Genomic DNA, 26,369 nt, shown 5'->3' on the forward strand with positions numbered 1-26,369 from the left:
GCGAATGGTACATGTTGATAAACTACTGAAACGATGAACAAGGAGATAATTGATGCTGCTAGACGAAACGCAAAATTCACTTAAGCAAAAGTTGGATAACCACACACTAAATTCATCGACCTCCAAGCTAGCCCTAAAGCAGCACGACTAACGAGCGCAGACACAACTTAGCTGGGGTCCATGCCATCCCATAGATTCCTGGACGTTAGAATACTGCGCTAAAAAGCATTTGGATATTTCTCCCGAGGTTAAGTTCAGCTGTGGCAGATGTAAATCTTGGACGGTGTGGTAAAGGAATCTCGATTTCGACGCAAGCTCGTACGAGATCGTGTTTCGTTATCACGAGATGATAAAAATGGCCCTCTCGCTGCCAGGTCCGATATGCGTGGAACATGGAGTGTTCCTGCTGGAGCTCGTCTGCTGATTTTTCCATCTGCGTGAGTTCTGTCCTCTCCCTGAATGACAGGGACAGGCGCCTGAGTATTTCAGGCACTGGACTCGGAAAGAGCACGATTCAAATCTCTATTTAGGCTTCCTGATTTGGCCTTCGAGTGGTTTCAGTAATCAGATGGAAGCTAGCAAATATTTTCATTCGCCCCTTGTCCCAATACGAACGTGGTTTCGTCTCCAATGGCGTGCATTTGCAAGGGACGTTAATATCAAGTATCTTCCTATGCCGAGCATTGTATTCGGTGCTGCAGAAACACGTGGCGAAACTAATTTCTATTTCGCTCGTTTTCAGAGCCAAACATTCCATATTCTTGTTACTTTAGGAACCGATTAAAATATTAGCACTATTTTTTTTCGGGCCTTTAAATTTTTTGAAGTTTCCATTTCCTTGGTTGTGATTCTTATCACGCTGTTAGTAAACAATTAATTCACTTGGCCTATTTCGAGGGCAAAATTCATTTTTCATATATTTGAAAAATAAAAGGTCAAAAACGGTCTTCTTTAACGACGCATTATACACTTTCACATGACACTGAAGTGGGACATACGCCCCGTGAACCTAACTAGGCCCGTTTTTTCATGTGAACCTAGAATTTTTAAAGCTATATTTCTGTTCGTAAATGATTTTAAGACTCGCAAATGTGGAAAACGTATAACAAATCAATACCAAATCACATTTATTCTCGTGGCAATGAAATATGTAAAATACCCTCTACCAGTTTTCAACATAGAATTAAAAGTGGGTTTGACATGTGCCATACCAATGTTTTCTAAATGATGTGAAGTTTTTTGGTGCATGTGCGTCCCAATACACCCTCATGTAAAACGAAGAGAGTTAATGTGGGGAATTGGAACGGTTCGTACGACGTCTATGATGTATGAGAAAACTCAGTTACTTGCGACACTCTTTGAACGAAGGTGGTGATTTGATAGGATTTTCGTGAAATACACACTTCACCAACTAAAATCCACCGCATCTCCAAGTTCCGAAAGCTTTTCTCTATATTAGAGCAGTAGACAGATGCGGGATATGAACGTCCTTAAGCTCAAAACTGCATATTACTGTAGCGTACATGTGTGTCCCATAACACACGGAAGAATTAAATGACTGATACTCTTTCTGATAACTGGCAGCAGTACAGAATCGAGAAAAATAAGAATAACTGATAATCTTCAGGAAGGGGATGGCCGACTGTCAGATGATGTAGGATATACCAAAGAATACCTTACTAAGATAACACGTGGCAATTTCCGCACGAGTTCCTCACAGCAAATTTCGCGAGAACTCTACGGTATGCTGAGTCAGAAGGGGTAAACATGGTGTGGTAGCGTAGGGTTGATGTGTAACCCTCGTAGAATGTGGGTAAACAAGAAGATGCCAAAGGACAAATAGAAACGGCACACCGCGGAGAGGTGACACATAGGCCATTAGTGGACACCGTTGATTGTGAATAGCGGTAAATAGTGGAAGTTGCGGTCTCTCTCTCTCTCTCTCTCTCTCTCTCTCTCTCTCTCTCTCTCCACGAGAGAACTTTCCGATGCTTCCAGTTCTATAGCACTATAGCTGTCGGTTTGTGGCAAAATAGGCAACTATTCGGCAATTTGCCCATGGAGGCAGATGCATCCATTTCTGGAAATATTGACTTCGTGTTATACCATGTGTTCTTTCCCGAGTAATTTCAGTGTCAATTTCCTCGTAGATTTTTTCATCTCTTCATAGATTTCATTCTTTAATCCGCTTCAAACAAGGTGCTCGGTACATTCGAAATCCTAGTTTTGTCGCCATTCCTATTGGTTTTAACCTTTCAGAACCTTGAAACCGTACGTATAGAGCCACCATTTTCAGGTCGACTAGGTAACAGCACACCGGAACTCTACGCAGCTAATCAGGAACGAGGGCCTATGTTGCCTATCATTTGTCAACCACGCAGCCTGTACTGTGAACAGTCACCCCACATGACTTCCGCGTTGCTTTCGACGTGCTTGTGTTCAAATTTTATCCTAATTTGGTCGACTATCTTTTCACAAATATTGTCATTCGTTGCTACTCAGATTTCTTCACATCTCCTGAGACAAGTTGACTCATTACTGATCTTACCTCAGCGTGAAGTCCACTTTCGGACGTTCCACCAGATCCCGCAACGACGAGATTGTTGCCTGTCTTCGGCCTTTCTATTCGCTCCGTTTGTATAAAAACACCAATACTTCCAGCTTCGTAGCCGTGGTAAAATGTTACGCCAGCTGTTGTCCCAAACATTTCAGTATATCGCTCTTGTTACGAACAGGGACACGGAGTTGTCAAAGAACGTAAAAACGAATAAATAATGCATTTTGTGTATTCCAGATTAGTTGTGCTGTATCAAGAGATCATGAAAATCTTAACGGCGAAGGGAAGCAGCCGGACGTTTTGAAATATTAGTGGGAGAGTTTGTGAAACTAAAATATCTAAACTACTAGAGTTTTTTTTTTTTGTCGTTTAAGGTATGTATGCCTCCTTTCCGATAGAGACGCAAGTCTTGCCAGCAGGCGAAATTGTCTGGATACATGTAGTCAGTTCTGTTAAAAAACACCATTGAAGGCTCTTCACAGAATTTGACAAGCATTAGCTATTTCACCAATGCGCTGGAAAACCCATTACAAATATCACTCTGAATTCCGACAGGTTTCCAGATTGATACTTCGTTCATCCGTCACTATGTGCCGATGGATCTTCGTACCGCCAGATCATACTGTGAAACCATTCTGTTTGAAGGATATTGTTGCTGCCTGAATTTGACTGTATTATTTACTGCTTCACACAGCGAACTAGATAATTCTTTGGGCTAAAATCAGCTATACGTTTATTGAGAGCTGAGCGGTCAAAATGTTCTGCGCCATCCACCGAAACCTAGAATTCGGACCAGTCAGATTTAGGTTAATTTATTTCTAGAATGCAAGGTAAGCTTCTTTAAGGTTCAAACAGCACTACTATCTGACGCGCATCTTAATCACGTACATACATTATCGCCAAATGCGTCTGGAAATAGGTCTCGTAATACTCATAAATCTGCTGGCATACAGGAATTGATTCCTTTGGATTGTTGCTGTCTTTCTTCGCAACCCAAAGAAGTTTTCAGTTAAGGTAGTTTAGTTTCTCATTCAACGTGTAACTTTTTTCGAAGGTTGCCTTCCATAAAACCGCTACAACAATTGATTTTTTCATCTATGTTTCCCCAAAATTAGTGTTTTAGCGAACCTATACACTCATTCCCGTTTCATAACATCAAATAAGATTTAACCGCCGCGAAGTTTGTTTGGGGCAATGATTAAATTGCGACAATTTTACAGGTTGTCCAAATTTTTTGTCATCCACAGTAACTATCGTCACACACCACTATGTCAAGCAATAGCAAATGAATGCTGCGGAAAATTTCACGCCTTACGTGGTGAAAAAGTTCGGTACATCTGCAGAACGCATTTTGTACATCGAAGTTAAGTGGAGCTGATGAATTCGTGAAAAATGTTTCGGAGGTTGGATATTGTTGTCTTTACCAACGCAATTCCCCTACAAGAGTACCCTATTCTCACTGCTAGGCCAAGTTTTTTTTGAAAACATTAACCACTGCGAGATACAGCGACGCTGAGCGTTGTGCACCTAGTTAAGTTGCTGTGTTGTGAGCAGCCCTGTTGCGACACATACTTCGCCATCCTGTTCACTGACCCCGTTTCGCGGGCCGCCGTCATTTATTTTGGTCTCCCAGTAATGGATCGCGCCTCCACCTCCTTCCAGGGATGCTATTTTTAAGCTCAGACTCCGCCTGTGACGTCACGCGAGCAGCAAAGGAAGGAATCGTCGGCGCGGTTCAAGAGGATCGATCCCGGGACAGGAGTTGGTTGGTACCACTGTGTGACGTCACGCTTTCGGTGACGCAGACGTGACGTCATTAGCTGCTCAATCGATGACGTCAACAGGTCTGCCAATTCTGCAAAACCCCTGTAATCGGAAACTGGGTCCGAGCGCGATAAAGCGCGTCCTCTGATAGCATTGCAGTTGCCTTCCGCACGACAATTTCTCGAAAATATGTAAGCGATTTGTGCATAAAAAGAAATTCTTCAGCATCTGAATGAGACGCTTGCTGAAACCTCATGTTTCTGTAGGTAATTTAACGTAACTCTTTATACACTTGATATTCAAATCGATCATAAACCGCACAAAAGTGTGGCATGGATGCTTTCAGGGAGTTAGACTTCAAACCCTAAGCTTAGAGATTGTCGCCGTTTACTCCTAAAATTTACAAAGTATTTAACGTGAAGTCAATAACTTTTAGTAGTTCGTATATGCGGATAGTATGTTTTTTATGTGTTTGAGGCTCGCCCTTGACTGTGCGAACCGTTTTTAAGATTGCATGCATAGTTACGCGCTGTGGTGTGATTGCATTTCAAATTTTATACTGTGTAGCGACTTTGCGCGTGTGGAAGTTCCTCTGGGACTTTGTTAGATGGCCCGGCAAATATTATGGGTGTAGGAGTCTGTATACATCTGTCTAAAGCGAATAGCTTTGTACAGTTATTTATCCACCGAAATCAACCTCAAGCCATTATTATTTGCACTTATCTGTTATCGATTTCGAAGCCGAAAGGTTAGTAGACATGTTAGGCAAATTATTCTGTATTTCGTTGTTGACACAGTAACGTTCGTTCAAATGATACCACTTGTGAGCAAAGTGTAGTGGTGGTGCTTATAGTATGAGGATATATTACCATGTATTTTCCCACGCTTAGTGACGAAGTATGGTAACTCATCGCGCATTTTAAGCAGCAGTTGGAATGTTTGCGACTTTTCGAGAAGATAAGAGAAACGCATTTTTCCATGTCACGCGAGCTCGGTTTTTCCTGCTAACATGCAGCGAGCTTAGTTTCGTCGAAAGGGTGACAGTGCTGTCGGCTGAAAAGAGGCAGGCAGAGAAGTAGTGTGCATGTAGCGTCTAAATGTAGACGATCGGTCCCCGGATCGGCCTCTTGGCCTTGGGCCAGGACACTGGTAAGAGCTCGACGGCGTATATTTAGTGCAGTTTAGCGCCGTCAGGTTGGTAGGTCCGCGCGCCGGGCGCGGGGAGCAGGGACGAGGCGGCGGCGCTAGCCCGTGTGTCCGGTGGTGGGGGGCCGGCGGGAGGTGGAGGGGGCAGCCGGCGGCCCCGTGACGCAGGCAGGGCGAGGCTGGCGGCAGTAGTCCGCCGTGTCCGTCAGTAGGGTGGCTGGCCTTGCCGAGTGTGGATGGTGGTAGAGGTGTCGGCGGTTGCGGAGACAGACGAGGGGCGGAAGGCGAGCAGGCATGTGATGAGGCTTGAGCGGTCAGCGGCAGGAGCGTCGTCTTCGTCTTCCATGGTGGATTCTGAGGCCGCAGGAGGAGGCCGTCTCTGCGCAGACCAACAGGTAGTACTAGCCGCTGCAGCCGTAGCTACTTCGGGCAGAACACTCTCGCGCCAGCGTTTGTCAGGTTCCGCAAACGTGTAGTCTTGTTACTTTCCTGCGTATAGAAAGGATCTTTAGGGGGATTCGCCCGACCACGCCCTGATCCGTAGTAGTCAGAGATACAAACTTCCTTGAACGAGGTTATTGACACGGACCATCCTTCACCTTTATCCTGGTTGCAGTCATACTATACAAGACACATTTAGCCAATTGTTTTAAGTTTTTCATTACCGGTACTCTCATCCGTAGTAATATTCCAGGTTCTCGTTAAGATCTCATGGAATATTGTTTCAGCAATATTCGAACGCCGTGAAATTGGAATTCTGTACATACATTTTTTTTTTCTGTTGCAATAACCAGGCAGCTGTTGAGCAGGAAATCCCCCCCCCCCACTCCCCGTCCTTCTTCTTTTCTCCTCCCATTCATGACACGCCTCACGCACGGCCAAATATTTGCTTCAGCCACTACTGTAGCTCGTCATACCTGTTGAGCGCTCCTACAGCGGAACTAGTTCGGCCGCCGTGGCGCGCCGTTGAATGATACTGTTTGCCGTTCTTATCTGGCGGCGGGTGTTCCCGTTATTTGCCCCTCTGCTTCTAGCGTTCCTGGGAAGCGGCCTTGGGCAGTGTGCAGCGTTACAGGCCGACTAATGAGGCGTTCGGGCATCGCCTTTGCCTTCCGTAGCTAATTTGTCAGTTAAAAAGTGTGCTTCTATTAGCAAGAGTTAAAATGTTGGTACGGCTTTCCTGCCATGGTCGTTGGATCGCCGGAGCCGTTGTCCGTCCGTGGAAAAGCGTTAAGTAGTTTGGAGCTATCTTGAGCATTTTGTGTGCCGGCTTTGATGTCTCAAACACACCACTGGTGTGTTCTCTCTTTCCGGCCACTCGTGTCGTCGCCGGCTGCCTATTTAGGAAGTTGATCTATGGCAGTGGAAATTAGACAGGTGTGGGCATCACGTAGAGAACCAGCAAATAGTTCACAATATACATGGAATGTATTCGGAGTTGCGAATATGGACAACCATCATCCGTATAATGGAATGACAGTGAAAATGTTTTGCCGGACCAGGACTCTAAACTGGATTTCCGAATCCACGGCTAGACCCAAACTGCGAATACATTTCATGTATTTCGTAACAGTTGTAGTCGCCGCAGTGTGTTTCTTCGGGTTGCAAGGCTGTCCGGAGGAACATTGCAGCTTAATTCGGAACGCAGGCATTGCAATATCGTACAGTTCTGTGTGTGTGTGTGTGTGTGTGTGTGTGTGTGTGTGTGTGTGTGTGTGTGTTTTGTTTGGGGGCATCTTATCTGTTGGTTTATATAATAGGTGGTGGTAACGTGGTATATCTGCGTTGCCTTTCGACTTTACAGCACACAATTGCCATACGATTATGTGATGAGACTAGCGAAACTCTCTCGTGAAGTTCCTGTTACGAATATAACTCTTTATCTTGATATTCGAAGTCTCGGTGGAAGTATCGTCTGTTCATACATTCCAGCACGGCTACTGACTCCCAAGGGACACACAGTATGTGCCCCTGTACGCGCTGTCCCGCGGTGCTGCGGGTCGTAGCTACCTAGCATAGTTCGTGTGCAGTGCGACAGTTAGCAGACGGATCGGTAAGACTGCGTGTGACGGATTTCCGGTGTGCCACTTGGCGTGCGGTACGACCTTGTGGCTTGCCCGGCTCGGCTCGGCGCGGGAGCAGCGCGCCTACTCAACACGTGGCGACACGTGCAGGGGGCGGCCGTGGGTCGCTCGCAGGGCCCGGGGCGGCCCGATCAATAGCCGAGGCCGGCGCTTCGCCCGGCCCGACTCGGCTCAGCGCGCCGCCCGCCGGCCCAGCCTGCCCACTCTGACGGGCTCGCTTCGTTCCGGCCCGTGGTCATCATAGACTGCACTACTTTTGCAAGTTCCGCTTTTCCCTAACTTGCGACGGACCGTGGGTTGCCTGCCGATACACTTCCACAGCTAGTGGTCGAACTTCTTCGTTGAACATCATAATTTGAGACTACGATACGGTCTCGCTGATTTGAGATCGTTTATCACTTTCCTCTATTCGTTTGACGAGTTACTACCCGTGAAAAAAATACACACACACACACACCACACACACACACACACACACACACACACACACACACACACACACACACACACACGAGATCCACTTCGGTGCCGTATTGAACATCAGTATTTAATCATTAACGCTAGACAACTCCTAACGTAATCAAATTGAATATGCATAGCGCAAACAAAGTTCCGTGCGTAATTTTCAGCAAAGTCCACCACCGAGGCACGCGTGGGACGAAAGTGAGGTCTGACTATCGCTAAACATGCAGTATGCAAAGTACTCGCCATTCACTCACCTGTTCATTCATTCGCGCGTGTATCGTGTTCTCAAAATACGTGCAGCGACTTGGGAAGAGTCTAGTTACACACTAACAGGCAGAAGCTTCCCCTATTGGCTGCTACTTTAAAATTGTTCTCGACTGATGATTTTTGTATTTGAAACGCCAAGTTATTCATAGACAAAAACTTCAAACATCGATACAGTATAAGGAACAAGGAGACTTTCATGTGCTCCACTCATATATTAAAACTGTTACACAAACCCCAGATTACATCGGCATGAAAATTCACGACATTCTAAAAAAAAAAAAAAAAAAAAAAAAAAAAAAGCAGCATGGAGATGGTCAACTAAAGCAAAAACGAATATTGTTATTCCTTAGAAGAATTTCTTAATGATTGTTGTTTGTTGTTGTTGTGGTCTTCAGTCCTGAGACTGGTTTGTGCAGCTCTCCATGCTACTCTATCCTCTGCTAGTGTCATCTTCCAGTACTTATTGCAACCTACATCCTTCTGAATCTGCTTAGTGTACCCATCTCTTGGTCTGCTTCTACGATTTTTACCCTCCATGCTGCCCTCCAATGCTAATTTTGTGATCCCCTGACGCCTCAGAACATGTCCTACCCACCGATCCCTTCTTCTAGTCAAGCTGTGCCACAAACTCCTCTTCTCCCCAATTCTATTCAATACCTCCTCATTAGTTATGTGATCTACCCATCTAACCTTCAGCATTCTTCTGTAGCACCACATTTCGAAAGCTTCTATTCTCTTCTTGTCCAAACTATTTATCGTCCATGTTTCACTTCCATTCATGGCTACACTCCATACAAATACTTTCAGAAACGACTTCCTGACACTTAAATCTATACTTGATAACAAATTTCTCTTCTTCAGAAACGCTTTCCTTGCCACTGCCAGTCTACATTTTATATCCTGTCTTGACAATATGAGCAAGAACCAAGTGCTGGAAATGTTATTTTAATTATGCTTAGAAGTTTTATGTCTCGTAAATGATGGCAATAATTATTCTCTCTTTTTACAGAAACACTGTTAGGCTACACACAGTCTCTGTAAATTACAAATTATTAATTATTGTTCCTGTAATACACACAAATTCTAATTACAGTATTGATCAGTCCCCTGTACCCTAAATCTTGTGATTAACTCTGTATGTTATGGGACAATAAAAATTCACACTCTCTATGCTAGAAACAAAATACTACAAGTGCTAGTCTGTTCAAAGTAAAGACTGTTAATTCTAGACGACTGTATATACTGCACCAGTATGTCTGTAAGCAGAGACACAGCTCTTTTGAAGGAAACGGGCCACTGCTCCTCTTACACTACTAAACTGTTTTTCTCTGATATTTCAAACAAAGCCTTAATGTAATTTTACACACACCACAACCAGCTGTAAATAGACTGGCAAAGTGAGGGTTTATCTAATATCTATATTAATAGGTACGTGGGATTTACATTCTTCAAAGTATTCAGATAAATTGTAAGAGGCCTTTGAAGTACTGCTTTACTTTCTGAATATTTGATTTTCTTTAATATCCTGTCTGATACCCACTAGCAATATTAGACTCCCACACCAGAATAGATAAGTCCATTCTAAAGACTATAGAGTGCATACACTATATGGAAAATATTTCCAATTCTAGTTTTGTAATCATGAACTGAGTTACTACAAAATTCACTCTTGTTGCTAAACACAAATACCATAAAACACTACTTGCATTACATTGTAACTTCAACGTCCTCCCCCGTGTCACCAATAAATGTTGCACAGAAGTACATTGCCGACTTTTGTCTAGATATGATGGTGCTTCTCCCTCTCACCCTGAAACCTTGGCCGAGTTGATGTAGAGCTGTATCTTACCCCGAAGTCTATTTTGGGTTCGGAGGTGAAAATGTGATTGTAGCATTGTGAAGCAAACGGATGTGAATGCTGAACAAAGGTTATGGTAGAAGTCCTTAACATAGTCCAGTGTCTACATTGATTTGATATTGAACACAATTGTGAAAATTAAAGTTACAAGATAGCTAAAGAAGAGGTTCATTAGATAACAGGCAAATCTCTCATATTTTGGTGCATATTATAAATATATATTATACATAAACTACAAAAACTTCAAAGTGTGACGACATAGATGTTGCTGCACTTCGCAACATGTTTCATCTAATGTAAGTGGAGGGTCTTGGAGGCCCTGGTCTGCCACTGATAAACAGGTAAATAATGTATTACACTTAGCACTTGACTACAGGTATGGGAGTTACAAATGGGGACAGATACTAATCATTAGATAGATTTATGCCAAACAGCAAACTTCCCACAAGTCTCTAGCTGTGTCATCCACGTACACAAAAATGTTGAAGTACATGCTCAGATTTTGACAAAATTTTAACATGAAGCTTCAGCACATGCTCATTACATCTGAGCTGTACTAAATTTTGACAGTTTTTATCATCTCAATACTGTTTTCATCTCTTGTTGTCATGTCATCAGGTTAACCATTTGCAAGAGACAAAAATATAAATACATTGACAAATGTGTATCTGAAATAAACCAATAGTAAACAGCTCTTGTTAACTCATAAGAGACATTAATGTGTTTTCATTCTAAAGATTTCAGGAGCTTCACTGATCATTTGCCATAAACTGTAAACACTTCAGTGTACTGTCAAGTATAGTTAGTAGTGTGAATTTTAGTGGTCCAAAGGTGCTTTGAATGAGAAGTAAATGTTCCCATATATACAAGAAGCACCTTCTCTGAACTGTTTTAGTGTCATGCTAAGGCAGTCAAGCAAAGGTGCAAGACAAATGTGAACATAAGTAGCTTGTTTTCTGCATACAGGTTGCAGGAGGCACAGCACGTGCTCATACAGGCATCATGCATTATTGAAAACTGTCCAGCAGAATATATTTCTGTAAGACTGCATTTGTAAATTACTATGTGATTTTTCATTGTTACAATCTTTGACATAAGTACATTTTGTTCTGAAGTTGACAATTCATCCCAAATTATAAGTGTGTATGACCAAGGAAATAGCACTGGTTATAGTAAGAATGACACTTATTCTTCAATTGTAGGTGTGTAGTATCTTTAATATGTTACTATGTGACCAGAGTAGTGTAGAGGCTTTGCTTCAGTGGTGATTCTCACTTTCATCATTGGACCAATTATTATCTAATAATTTCATTTTTATTTCTTTGCAGTTTCGTGGTGAGATCGTGCTCACATTCATGGAGTTCCAGTTGGATAGCGGAGAATACTGCCAGGCTCAGCACAAATAAACTGACAATTGTGTGAGAGGCGTTTGGTGGAAACAAGCCACAGTTTAATTTCTCCCATTCCACTGTTTAGTATCAACCAGCATAAGGAAACCGCACCGTCAACGCTATCTGGTGAGCCCTGTTGGAAGAAAACTCACCTTTGTTAACTTTTATCAATGGGCTGAAGTTGGTGCATTAAATCTGATTCCATCTGGAGGTGTCATCACAGTGAAAACGATAGGAATAGGACTGGTTTAAATAGTGGAGTCGGTTTACCATCAGGGTCTTAGAGACCAGTGCTGGAAAAAGGGGAGACGGAGTTACCAAAAGAACAGAGTGTGGCTTATTTTCCGGGCCCATCAGGTTGCCAAGTTCGGTGCGTGTTCAAACATCTAGAAATTGTGCGATTTTTGTGCGTGTGTGTATATCCAAAATATATATGATCTATTTTGTTATTGGTGGTGTAAAAGAGGACTGCTGTGTGTGTTGTATAGTGAAATTCTGTTTCTTAATTTAAGTGTTTTCCAGAGTCCCAGTTTGTGCACCACACAGGTGAAATATCTATATATTCTGATTTGCTTCAGTTTATCCCATTAGCAAGTGAGCTGCCACATAAAGTGCTTCAATTTTTTTTTTCCGCTTTCATTCAGAAGTGTACTGGGATAGTTGAAATCTGTCACAACAGTATCAGCACATGCTTTGTGAAGACTTTGACTACTTGTTTTAGCTTTCTGCTGCCTGCCATTTAAAATATTCAAAAACTTCAGTGCATTCAGCCCTTAATTTTTGAGTGAAATTTTGAACATTAGTACAGTGTACAGAGGCTAGGCTTTTAACTGACTTTTTTGTTTGCTTATTCATTCTTCAAATCTCCGTTACTGTTGGTGTGAAATGTCAGTGAGTGCCAACATGCGTCTCAAGGATAATCGGCCAGCTCCCTGTGAGATCGAATACAAGAACATGAAATTCCTCATCACCGACCGGCCAACTGATCAGAACATACAGAGCTATATACAGGTGAGTGTACTGATAAAAAGAACCTTGGATTCTTATGATTACTTATCTTGTGACATTCAAAAGGCCATCAAATTCTCTTCACTCTCTGATTTTTACTTTTAAAAGCCATTTATAATGTTCCTTTATCTAATGAAATAGATTTGAGGAATGCAGTTCACTATATAGATGAGCTACTCAATAGCAGTGAAAAAGTATTAAGACTGTACCATGGTTGTGGTAGAAGACCATTAGCTATAATAATTTGAACTGCATTATGTGCTTGTTCTCTAATCAGTTGTACATCCATAGCTGTGTGTGTACAATGTGTAAGTTTGAGGTAACTGATAAGTTTTCATTGTTGCTCATTTTAGGCGTGTTGTGGAATCTATGGGTGGAGTATGGGAAGAATGTCTACTTGTTGCATTGTGTCGTCAATTTCGACTGAAAAGCCGTTCTTGCAATTTTGATTCTTATGGTGAATTTTGGCATCTGAGAATTCAGATTTGTCTCGTGTAGTTAATGCAGATCTGCAGCTATTTCCATACTTAATTTGCACTAATTAACTCCATATTGATATCTGTTCACAAGAGCAGTACTTTGCAAAGTTTGTAGATGGGTTGTGAACAATCACTTTCAGACAAGCATGTAATTTCCCTTCCATGCCATCTATGAACTTTGTGACATCTGGGTTACTTGATTTGTTAGAGTTAAGATCCATTAACACTTAGCCAGTATTGGTGCAGTGTGCTTCAGTGTTGCATCAAATGAACAGCTTCTACATTTGAAGCCAGTTACCTGTCATTGGAAGAGGCTGAAATATTTTCCAGACACAAAAGACATAATTGCAGTTTTCTTCCGACTACCTGCTTATTGTTTTTCATATCATTATTCTGCTTTTGGACCAAATATTATTGTGTTAACTGAAAGCTGTGTGTCTGAAGCACTGGTTTAGTTAGTATAGGGCAATTAGCAGTTCCATGCTTCACGCGTGATAGGCTATTGGAGCACCTATTACTCTGTATGGAATCGAAGGTGGTTGTTTCAGAGCCATTCATTCTCAGCAGGAAATTGCAGTTACTATTTGCTAAGCAGCCAACTTAACTGGTGCTTCATGCACTGCAGAACTAGACTAATTTTCTATTATTTAGCTCAATATAACTATTGGTACACATTATTTTTGTATCACTGCAGTGCATTTTTTCTTCTTCTCCAGGCAATATCCTCAACTAATCTCCTTCACTGCTGTCTCAGCCATCCTTCCTTCCCTCTATTCTAATTTCTGTTGGGAGGTTTGCCTGTTTTTCTGCCACTTCATTTCCCCATTTCAGTAATAGCACTCAGTTGATTCATGGGTGCTATCCTCTATCACACTTCGCCAACGATGGATAGAGGGTGCGATGGTCATGGGAGGGTTACGCCCTTTGTATGCACAGCTTCAGGGGACGCCTGTGTGTGGTCTTAACTATTTCTCTCATCTTGTTATATTAACTTTCCCCTTTTATTGTTGTGAACCTCTTGGCTAGAAAGCATTCTTTACTCTGTAGTTGTATTTCCCCTTACTCATGTTAGTGGGGGTTGGATGTGGAAGGTGTTTCTCTTGGCACTGCTGAGCCCTGGGAGTATACTTGTCTGCTCTAACCTACATACTAATCCAATCCATATACTTTTATAAATTGTTTTTCAGCTCTGGATCAGGATTGCCTTTAGTTCCGTGTGTTTGCACTGTCATACTTTGTTCATTTGGGCATACTCCTGGTGGAAGTTATTGCCTCCAGGTGAACAAACCCTTCACGAAGGGACTTAAGATACCACTGCTTCAGTCCCTTAAACCATCCAACCATTGAGGCACTTCCAATGTTTGCCTCGAGTTATCTGATACTTGAGCTATGTTACAACTCTGTTATCAAGAAAGTCTGCATTCCCTTTTCATTGTGTGAATTATAGAAATAACTTTTACAAGAGAGAACTAAAATTGAATTGACTTCGTGTAACAGTGTATGACAAAAACTCTGAATAATTACAGTGCATCATAAGTGAAAACAATATTTTGGTAAATAAATATTGTGCATTGTTAACAACCATAACGAAATCCTGTTACTACCATATTGATGAACGTTAACCTTAGTGTTTGTGCATGATTTATATAAGAACACATTAAGGAATACTTTGGGTTTCATTATTTGTTCATATAAAGGTATAGAATATACGTAGGGGACTGCTGGTCAGATGTTAAAAACTCTGCCCTTTTGTGCAGTTCATAAAAATACTAAATGTCTCCTTGAATTTTACATACATTAATACAAATGTTACTTAACTGTAAAAACACATAGCACAAATCTGTTTAAAATAAAAGCAAAAATGTGCCTGTCACTCACCTTTGGGACATACAGTTCCTATTTCTGCTGACACTCTTGAAATATAAAGTAACACCTCTATTAACTTCAGCATCTAAAAGTTGCTTACTTATGGAGGCAGTAGGGAAGGCTAGAAGGGGGACTCCAGGACTTGTCTATTGTGAGGATGAGGGAGGGGTCAGGTCCCCCCCCACCCCTGCTGAAGTTATCAACATCTCAACAGATGGGGCCTGACCCCCTAACTGTCTGACACACTTGACATTCCCTCCACCAGACCCCCCCCCCCCCTATTTTCTGACCTTTCCCAACAAATCCTTTTTCCTCACTGAAGGCACAATTTGTAGTTCAAACAGCTAGGAGTATTCTTTTCTATTTTAGGTGTTTCTATTCGTAGCATAAAAGAATTCAGTGTCCTGAATGTATTGTTAATGAACCCTGCCCTCTCTTTGTAAGAGAGAAGCAGGTTTACTGATTGTAAGTTAGAACTGATTCTGATGTTGTACTTGGAAAACATGTTGCAGGAGCTGAAAAAACACAATGTAAAAGATGTTGTGAGGGTTTGTGAACCAAGTTACAAAATTGAAGAGTTGCAGAATGAAGGAATCAATGTAACTGACCTGGAATTTGATGATGGAACTCCACCCCCAATACAGGTATGTGAATAGCTCCAGTATAAAAGCATTCTTCTAAAGTACAGAATAAGCTAGTTTTTCTATTGCTACTGATTTTTATCAAAGGAACAGAAAACAGGTCGGACCACATAACCTTGAAATGAATCTCATTTTTTGTTTGCTAGGAATCATTATTTTTGTCACTGATATAGATCACAAATGTTCATTGCATAAGAACCAATGAAAACTGGAGCAGGTTGTCACTTGAAATGCTCAAATCGGAGACAAGTGATCTGTAACTGTCTACATTTATTGGATTCACAGAGGACCCTTCGTCAAAGATCATAATTTATTATATTTATTGATTATTAGTTTTAGATTAAGTTATTGCCATCTTTAGATCTGCAGTTGTACACAAAATTGCATATAAGTTAAAATCGTATGGTGCAAAATGCCAGTACAATACATCTACATCTACGTGATTACTCTGCTATTCAAACTGAAGCGCCTGGCAGAGGGTTCAGTGAATAGTTCCATAATTTAAAAATACGCACCACAAGATGCAGTAAAAAAAAAAAAAAAAAAAAATCTGTGTACAATCACCAACCTATAGGACACAGTCATAAATTTTGTGCAAGATGCATAGCTTGATCTTACTGTAGGGTTCTAAAATTACAAAGAATGTAGCAACCACATGCAGAAACATAACTTATTTATCTTGTTGCAAATCGATTTCGACTGATATCTCATCATCGGTGCATTTTTCTAACAGATACATGCCATATGTAGAAGTACCATCCTTGGCAGATTTCTAACACAATAGAAATGATAGGAATCTGCCAAGGACAATACTTCTACTTATGGCATATGTTGGTTAGAAAAATGGACCGATGATGACTGGTATCAGTTGAAATCGATTTGCAACAAGATAAATGTGTTATGTTTCTGCGACTGGTCGCTACATTCTTTATAATTTTATACTGCACGGTCACTGCACAGAAATGGAACCTTATGGAGCCCAACATTCAAAACTTACTGTAGAGCTCAATGAAACATTGTGTTCATACCATTTGTCATAGTTGTTCACTAGGGTTTGTGTGTCTTTCCTTTATTAATTAACAATTGGTTCTGTATCCTAGAATCAGATTTTACACAAGCTGCTTAAGACTTACCATCTGTAAGTGCATTGCTTCCACATAGTATTCTTTAGATTTTTATACATATCTATAACAAGTACCTAGACAATGTGATTAAAACATAAAAAATGTTTGTTATGATTATGTGTTGATGTATAACGGTTGAGTAGGTGTTGTTTCCTGCAAAAGTTTATCATTGGCCACTGTTGCTAACAATGGTGATGCAGAAAACACACACTTCTGAACTTCTTGTGGGATCTTCTTACTATGGGACAAGTTACTGTGAGGTTAATGTTTATTTTACACTTTCATAGATTACGTATTTTTCTATACCTGAATATTTTTGGTTACACAACTTCTATTACATACTATTGTAGATATTATAGAAGTGGTGTTATTGGTACTTTAAAATACATTTGCCACTGTGTGGCAATTAGGAAACTGACTTTTAACTGTATGAAGTTCTCATATCTGTCACTATCAAAATAATTTTTATTCATATTGCTGCAGTTCATAGTTTTTCTGATTCAATTAATATACAAGTAGTGTCTCCTGGTAAAACGTTGCTTGCTTCTAAACACTGATGCATGACATAGTTACGTGTCTTGCCTGTTACGATACAGGAACTTTCCTTGTTGTTAGATGCTACAGGTCACAGTAACTCATTATATAAACGGTGTTGTTCATGCTTCATGTGTGGAATCCATGTAATACAGTACTAGCACAGAGGGTACGACATCTTCATATAACTCGGTGAAAATTATGTATTGTTTTCTGATGCAATATCTCTAGAGAAACATAGTGTGTTAATGATCATATTCTGCACATGTTGAGATGGTCACATCCACTGTGTAACATTACATCACAATCTCTTAGTCTTGGGTATGAACTGTGTAGTTTCAACTTTCCTTTTGATATGCATTGTAATACTCATACTTGTTCACGATGTAAATGTATTTTTTTATTTTCACTTTAATGTTTTAATGTTTCAATGGTTCATTGACCTGTATTGTAAGATTAAGCTATGCAGCTTGCACAAAACTGGTGACAGTGTGTCCTATCAGCTTGTAATTGCAGACAGAAAAAAATGGTACTGCTATGTTTATTTGCTTCATGGAATGATAGTATTGGCAATTTGTGCCATACTATTTTTCTTTCTGTCAATTTTCTGTGTACATAATAATCTGAAGATGGCTAACAACTTAAACCGAAACTAGTAATCCGTAGAAATAATAAATTGCAATCATGACCAATACAAGATTTTTTTCTGAATCCAACCAGTGTAAACTGGAGCAGGTGCTGATGAACATTCCTGCTGCATGTGATGACTGAAGAATGGTGTTGAGTTCCAAAACATAAAATGCCATGAAGATAGTAATCACATTGGTTGCTGTGTTTTAGTGGGGATGTTGAGTCGCAGATAGGCATAACAAAAAGACGGTCACAAATAAGCTTTCGGCCAACAAAACATTCATCAAAACACACACAGGCACAAACAAATGCAACTCACACACACAACTGTGGTCTGTGGCAGCTGAAGCCACACTACTGGCTTCAGCTGCCAGAGACTGCAGTCAAGTGTGTGTGAGTTGTGTTTATGCATGTGTGTGCGCATGTACATACGTATGTACTGGAAGTTTATAGTGCACTTTTATGCTAGAATAATTTACTCCTTCCTGTAGCATGCTGAGATTTTCATGCCTTTAGGAAGATCATGTTTACTACCTCTATAATCATCATAGTACTCACTGTTATGTAAATTGTATGATTATTGTTCACAAAGCACATTAGTGAAAGGATGTACTAGCATGACATGGTGAGGGTTCCTACTTGTTTGAATAAATTTCTACAAGAGCATTTAGGGTGCACTTTACCCACAATTCTGATGACCCCCTTCCGTGCAACAGAGATTTTATTTGCTTGTGACTGGTTTCCCCAGAACACGATGCCATACGTCGTAACTGAATGAAAATAAGCAGCTTTCCAAGCCACAGGCAGGTGAAATTGAGTGAATGGCAAATGCTGCCGAATTTAGTCATCTGCGTAGGTTGATCTGAACTGACCAGTTTAGTGTGTTGTTAATCCCAAGAATTTTGAAGACTCAACTCTCTGAATTTCTTTGTAACCACAGTTCACTTCGGTATTTTCCAGTTTGAAATTGAGTGACTCAAGTCTTGTTAACATTGAAGAACAGACCAATATACATCATCTTTTAATATAGGGGCCACAGAGTTCTCTAAAGGGTTATCTGCAAATAGGGCAAAATGTGATTTGTGTGTCAGACCAAGACAGATCATTGATAAAAACAAAAGTAAGGGACCAAGCATTGAGCCCTGTGGTATACCGAATTTCACTGTGCCTCAGTCAGAACAGGCAGGTGTCATTGCAGAATTATTCAGTACTACCTTCTGCCACCTAGATTAGATTTGAGCCACATCAATATGTACCATATAAGCAATAGTGCTTAGCCTTCGTAAGTAGAATTTTGTGATCTATGCTGTCAAATGCTTTAGACAGATCCCATAGTTCTCTGGACATGAATTTGGAGTTGCAAATTTCAAATTAATTCACTTACTTGACACAAATTTGGACTGGAAGCAGACTGAAGTTAAAATTGCTTGACTATGTATTAATGCTGCACTGTTGTTATTGTCTTAGACTTACTTAAATGGTTTACTGATATCAAAGAGCCACATTCTTTACTAGTTAGGATAGAGTGCTACTCACTACATGTAGGGAGTGCTGAATAGACAAGCCCATTTATGAGAAGTGGTGGATGAATGATAAGTCTACTTTTAAATGTATTTGCCTAGTTTTCAACATGTCTATGTGGTGAGTAATGAACTATCCTAATTCGCTGTTATTCCATCCTGGATTTTTCATTGTTTGAGAAACAACATTCACTAACAGCCATTGAGGGTGTTTGCTTGCTTGTCAATGGAACACAAATCTTGCAGCTGGAAAAATGATATTAAGCTGGTGATTAAGGATGTAGGTGGATGATTCAGCTACTCCTACTGATGTTTCATGCAACCTGCAATGTTATATGTAGCTTTCACAAAAAATGAGATTTTCATCTTTATTCGTTTGCTAAACACAAACTGTCAGTCGTACAGAAAAAGTGAACAGGACCTTCTTGTAGGAAGTAGAAGTACATTAAATTTTGTACTGGGATACGTTTTCACTAAAGACCATAGTAAAAAGGCGAATGTCAAATGTGCCCCTGCTCCCACACTCAGCCCCCACTAGTGAGGATTTCTACTATGTTATTCATGGTACACCCTTGTATCACTGTAAAAAAAATTTGGAACTGCATAACTTATTTACCACATACCTCATATTGTCTTCACTGACAGGCCTTTTTATGCCACTGGCTTAGTCAATCATTTAGAAATTATACAGTTGATGTTTGTGTAAATTTTACATAAGTTTTGTGAATTTAAAAAGCATGAAGTAAACAATTACACAGTTATCTTTTTGTGAGGTATGGGGCAGTGTGAGGTAATACTGAACGTAAGATTACATGAGGAAAGTACTGAAGAATTCAAAGGATTTAGAATTCTGTAAATATTTTGCTATAATAATGGAGTGGGTTAAGAGTCATTACAATTACCCATATACAGAAGATGTAAAGTAAGGGTGTCAGTGTGACACTGCAGGAAGAAATTATAAAGTTCAAAGATAGCTGGATCTCAATTTCCTTCAGAATTGGAAAGAGGTTCTAACTACATGGCAAGTAAAGATTCTAAATTAATAATTAGAAAGAGCAAAGTGTTTTGTGATATTCTCCCATCTCTGAAGGAAGAGACTTCATGCTTTGAAAATAGGACCTTGTATTCATTATCATCAGTATATTACCAGCACTTTGCACAGTGTACACTTAATCTTTCCCACAGCAGTTAAGAAGTAATTACAATCTATTAAAATGAAAGGTGTGCAATGAGAAGTGCAGTAACATTGCTAATGCTATCCTCTCTTTTCAGATTGTGGAAGAATGGTTTGAACTACTAAAGAAGAGGTTCAAGGAAAATCCAGATGGTTGTGTGGCAGTACATTGTGTTGCGGGACTTGGGCGAGCACCTGTTTTGGTTGCGCTGGCTTTAATGGAACTTGGCATGAAATATGAGGACGCCGTCGACTTCATAAGGCAGTAAGTTGACATCCTAATATTAGACATAAGAATATACACTTTCCTATATCTACATTTATTGCATTGGTGAAACTGAGATGGTTATCGTAATTACACTGTTAAAGGGAAGTCTAAGATGGTCAGTGTAGTAAAGTGATGGTTTTGTGAAGAAATCAGATTCCCTCTGATCTTCATATTAAGAGTTGAATGTCAGTATGATTTATACAGTGATTGCCCAAAGCTAACGATGCTTACCTGCTTGCTAATTTAAAAAAAAATGATTAGCAGATGTTAGTTACGTCAAGAGACCAAATATTATCAGAGCAAGAATGTATAAAATTTTCTTAAGTCTCTTGATGGACTGGGGAAAAGATAACTACAAGGTGACATTTTGTTAGAGGTCTGCAGGGACCTGGGAATTTGCAGTGACTTTGCAAGTAAAAGCCTGCATAGATTGGAATATGAGCAGGCATATTTGCAATAGTCATAGCTATGTAGTTCAGTATTCTAACACAAAATTAAGTAATTCAAATGAAACAGGTTTCACAAAATTTAATTGAATTCCTGTCATTTATGTCAATGATAGGATATGTTCTGGGGTATGTATGGTTGACTATAAAGTCATTCATTCTGCAGATGCTCAGAGCAAAAGTTTGTAACCTAATGTCTGACACTTTAAATACAGTTTTGTTCATTATTATATTGGCAGCTTGCTTCACCCTCTTAAATTTTGTACGCAATGTTAATTTAATAAATGTTTGTGCCCAGCTTTAGCTAGTCACTCTAAACATTATTAAATGTTAATTGAGGATAACAACAACTCGTACAGCACAGGTAGTGGACACTATCATCTCCAGGATGATACTTCACAGGTTGCATGAAAGATAGCTTTCCTAACACATTGTTTTGAGGTGCAGTAAAAATAATTGTAACTAGAAGGTAAAGACAGATATAGTATGCTGAACTGGTTGTTGCAAACATCTCCAGAATCCATGAAGTTTCTAGCTAGGCAAAGAATCACCCTGTATTATAGCTTTATGGATTCTTTACATCAATCATATGTGAAGTAAACAGAAAATGACACTGTTCCATTAACTTGTATCTAAAATACCAATTATTATTATTATTATTATTATTATTATTATTATTATTATTATTCTAGTGGATATATGCATCTACATATGTACTTCATACACCAAAGTCAATGGCAGGGGGTACCTACTGTGATAGTACCACAGGTTAAGGTTTTTTCCCATTTCAATAGCATATGGGGTGCTGGAAGAATGACTGCTAAAATACCTTGTCGTCAGAATAATCTTATCTTCATGGTCCTTTTTGTATCAATACATGGAGGGGAATGAAATACATTTCTGGATTCTTCACTTAATACAGGTTTGCGAAACTTTCTAAGTAGGCTTTGACGAAATTGTTGCTGTCTGCTTAAAGCGTACACCACTTCAGATGTTTAAAAATTTCCATATAGTTCAGTTGTGAGTCAAATTTGTGATTTGTGCCTCCCTCTTTGTAGAAGCTGAATGTCATCTCATTAGTCGTTTTGTATGGATCCCACATATTAGAGCAATATTCTAACAAGAGACAAACAAGTGATTTGTAAATAGTCTCCCTTGTAGACTGACCTGAAGTCTGCCACTTGCTTTATCTAAGAGTGGGCTTATTTGATTATTTCATTTGTCAATAAAAGGAATGGATTTCTGTATTTTGAGAAGTACAAAATTTTACATTTCTGAACAGTCATAAAAGTTGCCAATTTTTGCAACAACATTGGAATCTTATGAACTTGCTTTGTCCAAAAGTTGAAGGTATACATTGTTACTGTCCATACTAGAAATTTGCTTTCAGTAAATTTTTTGATAAAAAAAATGAGAAATCCTTTCTTCTAATCTGTAGGTTATCTTATGATTTTTCTTCATTCTCCCTCAATGGAGTGAATCAGCTTCTGGTCTGTTATCAAATGTCAACATCTGTGGCAAGGGTTTGTGGTGTGCAGAAATGGGTATCACAGATTTGTGTGGAAATATGAAATGTTCCAAACATAAGCACACATTCACTACAATTCACAAACTACATATTCACAAAACACTTGATTTGAAATTTATCATCTGTGAATATTATTTATGTGCTGAGAAATTTAAAACTAATTTATAGAGAGCAGATTTGTTGTATAGTCTCAAGTGCGAGTTGTAAATTGAAGTGTTTTTTAGCAGATACCAAAACACTCTTACCTTATGATTGCATTTGACAACTGCCGGTCTTATTAACAAATATTTGTAAATTCTCTTTTCACAGGAAACGTCGTGGAGCTATAAATGCCAAACAGCTGGCTTACTTAGAGAAGTACCGTCCCAAGTCTCGTCTAAAGCTGAGGAATGGTCATAGGAATACATGCTGTGTGCAATAGGCAGAAAATTACACCAGCAAACCAGTTAATTGCACCATTATATTCACTGTGCTGCTGGTGCTTTAGGATGATTATTTTTACTGTAAATGGGTCTCATGAATGAATAATTAAAACCAGTTTCATACTATGTAAATTTTAATGTCACAAGTTTGTAATAACTTTTGGCAGGCATCAAAGATAGCATACTTTCATAACTTGACAGCAGTTCTTTCTGCTAGATTCCTTTTGTGTTAGCTGGTAAGTGATACAAAATACCCTGAAACTGGTCCAGAATCATGTGCTGTTTGTTTAACCAGGTATGTTAATGAAGAATTTCTGTAAAAGATACTGCTGTATTCACCTCACAACAGAGATAAATCTATGATGAATTGATGAAAATAACTTATATTTGTGGAGCAATATTGTTTTTCCTACAAATTTTCAGTATTAACATTGCTGACATTTGAAATATGTAAGTGATCATTGGTCATAATTTTGAATTGTTTAAATATTATGAAAATGGATCCAATACAGTTCCATTGGTATGACTTGTGTTCACAATTAGCACTGCAATGGATGACTGTCAGATTTACATAAAAAAGTAGTATAGTAGAGAACAATTGATTTGTAACATTAAAACTGCATGCCTTTTATGTGGTAAACACTTGCAGAAACATCAATTTTATACATATTGTTAAAAGACAAAAAATCTTTTAGTATTTTACATATTTCCAGATTTTTATAAGTAAGTTTCCAGCTGTTTCCTTCAGGAATCAGTTCAGTTTGTGTAAACATTGTCCCTTATGTGCTTAACATTAGGAAGTTATTTTGAATGTTAAAAAAGGTTTTGGCTTAATTGTTACAATGGTGCAGTAAATTGTTTACTGGAGACGAATAAACTGGTTTTCTGGAAATAATTATATATAATGTATGTACTTTAATTCTCCTTCACAATATCATCTAGGATTTGAGCTATAGACTGATGAGTTCATAGTGACACCTAAGAAAAGAGTACGCACAAGCCCTACAGACATTTCTTAATTCAAAAATGATTTGTTGGGACCACTGGTGTAAAACTTTACCAAAATTTTGGCAAAGAAGTTTCTATTGTAATGACTTAAGAGCAACCATTTAATGCCATAATTAATATACAAAATTCCCCCTTCTCCTATGAGTTTATAGTAGGTTACTGGGACAATGTATCATCCTGTGATGATCTGTTGTATGAAAGGTCGTCACACAAAATCCTAGAAAACTTATGGACAATTTTGTTGCAGCGCTTTAGACTACTGGTAGTATGTAAGCCTGCCCTCAGTATATGCAAATAGTCTCTTCACAGCACAAACAGTGTCACTTGCATAGTGCTTTAAAGCCACTGGTACACTTTTGAATGCTTCCACTAATCATGGCAATGCCATCAAAGTGCATTGTCAACATTTGACAGTAAAAAGGGGAAAAACACTCCTTAAGTTACTATAAATTGGACTCTGTGGACAGTGTCTGGAAGAATGCCACAACGTCGGAGCATATTACGCTAGGAGAACGATGCAGTAGAAACACCCAACAACTTTTACCATCAGATTATATTTTATAAAACATGTTATGCCTGAAATGTTATTAGATATACTTCACAGCTGCAATTTTGGCATGTGTGCCATTTCCAAGTAAACTGTCACAGCAAACAAGCACTAAAAAAGCAACTCAATTGTAGTGGTACATTATGTTCTAATATCTTTGTAAAAGATGAAGTACTCTAATTTTTTTAGAAACAATCTCACCATGAAGTGTCAATGTATGTTTGATTACTATCTCGAGAGAGAAGTCCTCATCTCCAACGGTACATACATATGTACGAGAGTAAACAGGAGTTACAAAAGAGTACTTCGCTAAAAATGAGAATATTATGTCAACCAGGTATTTAAGCAGAATTCAACTCAGTGTATTACATACAAGGTGTAATGGGTATAAGTGCAGATACTTTTATGTGGTATCTAAATATGTACACACTTAAGTGTGTTCGTTGTTCTCTGTGTCGAACAGTCTTCCCACAAACACATCACAAATTTTATGACGTGATGCACTGCCGTAACTGCCCCACTGAGTGGACTGTGCCTGTCAGTATACACTCATTTTTTTTTGTGCCTGCTCTTAAACAACCGTCCTGCTGCCCCAGGAAAAATAAGCATTAATGGGTTACTCTTGTCACATGTACTTGGAGATACTAACCAATCTAAAAACATAACAGTTGTTATGACTTTAATACTTTGTCTGGAAGAAAATGATGTAAATACTGATATGTTGTTCAGTTACACCATCCTCGGTGACTGTTAGAAATATTTGCACTTACACCCATTACACCCTGTATACAAAGCAGTCGTCAGTCCAAAGATTGTTTTGAACACAACAGTGTTACAACACATTTCTTAAATTAACTATTCATATTGAATTCAATGTAAATACATTCCCTACAGATCAGTTGACAATTTTGCTCCATTTTCTTTTTGTGATCACTATACACTCTTCGTTTAACACACCATAAGGCTGGCAAGCCCCAACATATTTCCAATAATTGTCAAATGAACGTACATTCTGCTGATTTAAAATGCATTTCCACTTCTCCAGAAAACAATCACGCAAAATAGATAGTTCAGCTTACACGACTGTTCATCTTTATCAGCTCAATATTAGCCACAGCCAATAGAATCTAAGCAATTGGCTCAATAAAAATTTAATTTCAGTAGATCCATTAATGTATTTCACAACATTCAGTATTACCAACAGATCATTGATAATGTTGCACAATTTTATTGACAATCTAATGCGCCCCCCCAAACTTTCCCTTAGATGGAACTATTTGAGAAACCTGGTATTTTGATGAAATAAGGCTGATAAAATTTTAAAAAATGAGAACCTTTTTATATTCAGTGATTACTCCACTTTTAAATATTAACTAATAACACAGGAATCATAATAAAATAAAAATAATATTGTGCAGGGAAAACACCATGTCACTAATGATTTCTGTGTAGCACTTACTAACTTTCTGTTGATCACCATTCAGGAAACCCCGGTATAGGGGCCAATTAGAGTCCATTAGACAGCAGTAAAATTTTTCAGCCCTGTGGTGTGAGAAGGTTGGCAAGAGAACACCTGTAATGGACCTTGGAACAGTGCTGGTTCTCTTTGCCAATGAGTGCAAGATGGGCCAGATACCAATGT

The 26,369-nt window shown here is 39.3% G+C and overlaps 1 protein-coding gene across 4 annotated transcripts in view; it reads left to right on the top strand.

The window, feature by feature from the left end:
- LOC126161322 (PRL-1 phosphatase) overlaps positions 1 to 24,067 on the top strand; it is a 656,036-nt gene extending 631,969 nt beyond the window's left edge. For 3 of the 4 annotated variants that reach the window (XM_049917076.1, XM_049917078.1, XM_049917077.1), the window contains 4 exons: positions 11,470 to 12,543; positions 15,398 to 15,529; positions 20,607 to 20,773; positions 23,060 to 24,067. In XM_049917076.1, the coding sequence (XP_049773033.1) occupies positions 12,418 to 12,543; positions 15,398 to 15,529; positions 20,607 to 20,773; positions 23,060 to 23,171 (537 nt within the window). In that variant the 5' untranslated portion in view covers positions 11,470 to 12,417 and the 3' untranslated portion in view covers positions 23,172 to 24,067. Of the gene's footprint in view, positions 1 to 5,658; positions 5,863 to 11,469; positions 12,544 to 15,397; positions 15,530 to 20,606; positions 20,774 to 23,059 lie in introns of those variants that run through there. The other variant, XM_049917075.1, reaches the window with a different exon arrangement.
- Positions 24,068 to 26,369: the final 2,302 nt, after the last annotated feature.

The sequence above is a fragment of the Schistocerca cancellata genome, chromosome 2, assembly GCF_023864275.1.
Source record: "Schistocerca cancellata isolate TAMUIC-IGC-003103 chromosome 2, iqSchCanc2.1, whole genome shotgun sequence".
NCBI classification, from domain to species: domain Eukaryota; kingdom Metazoa; phylum Arthropoda; class Insecta; order Orthoptera; family Acrididae; genus Schistocerca; species Schistocerca cancellata.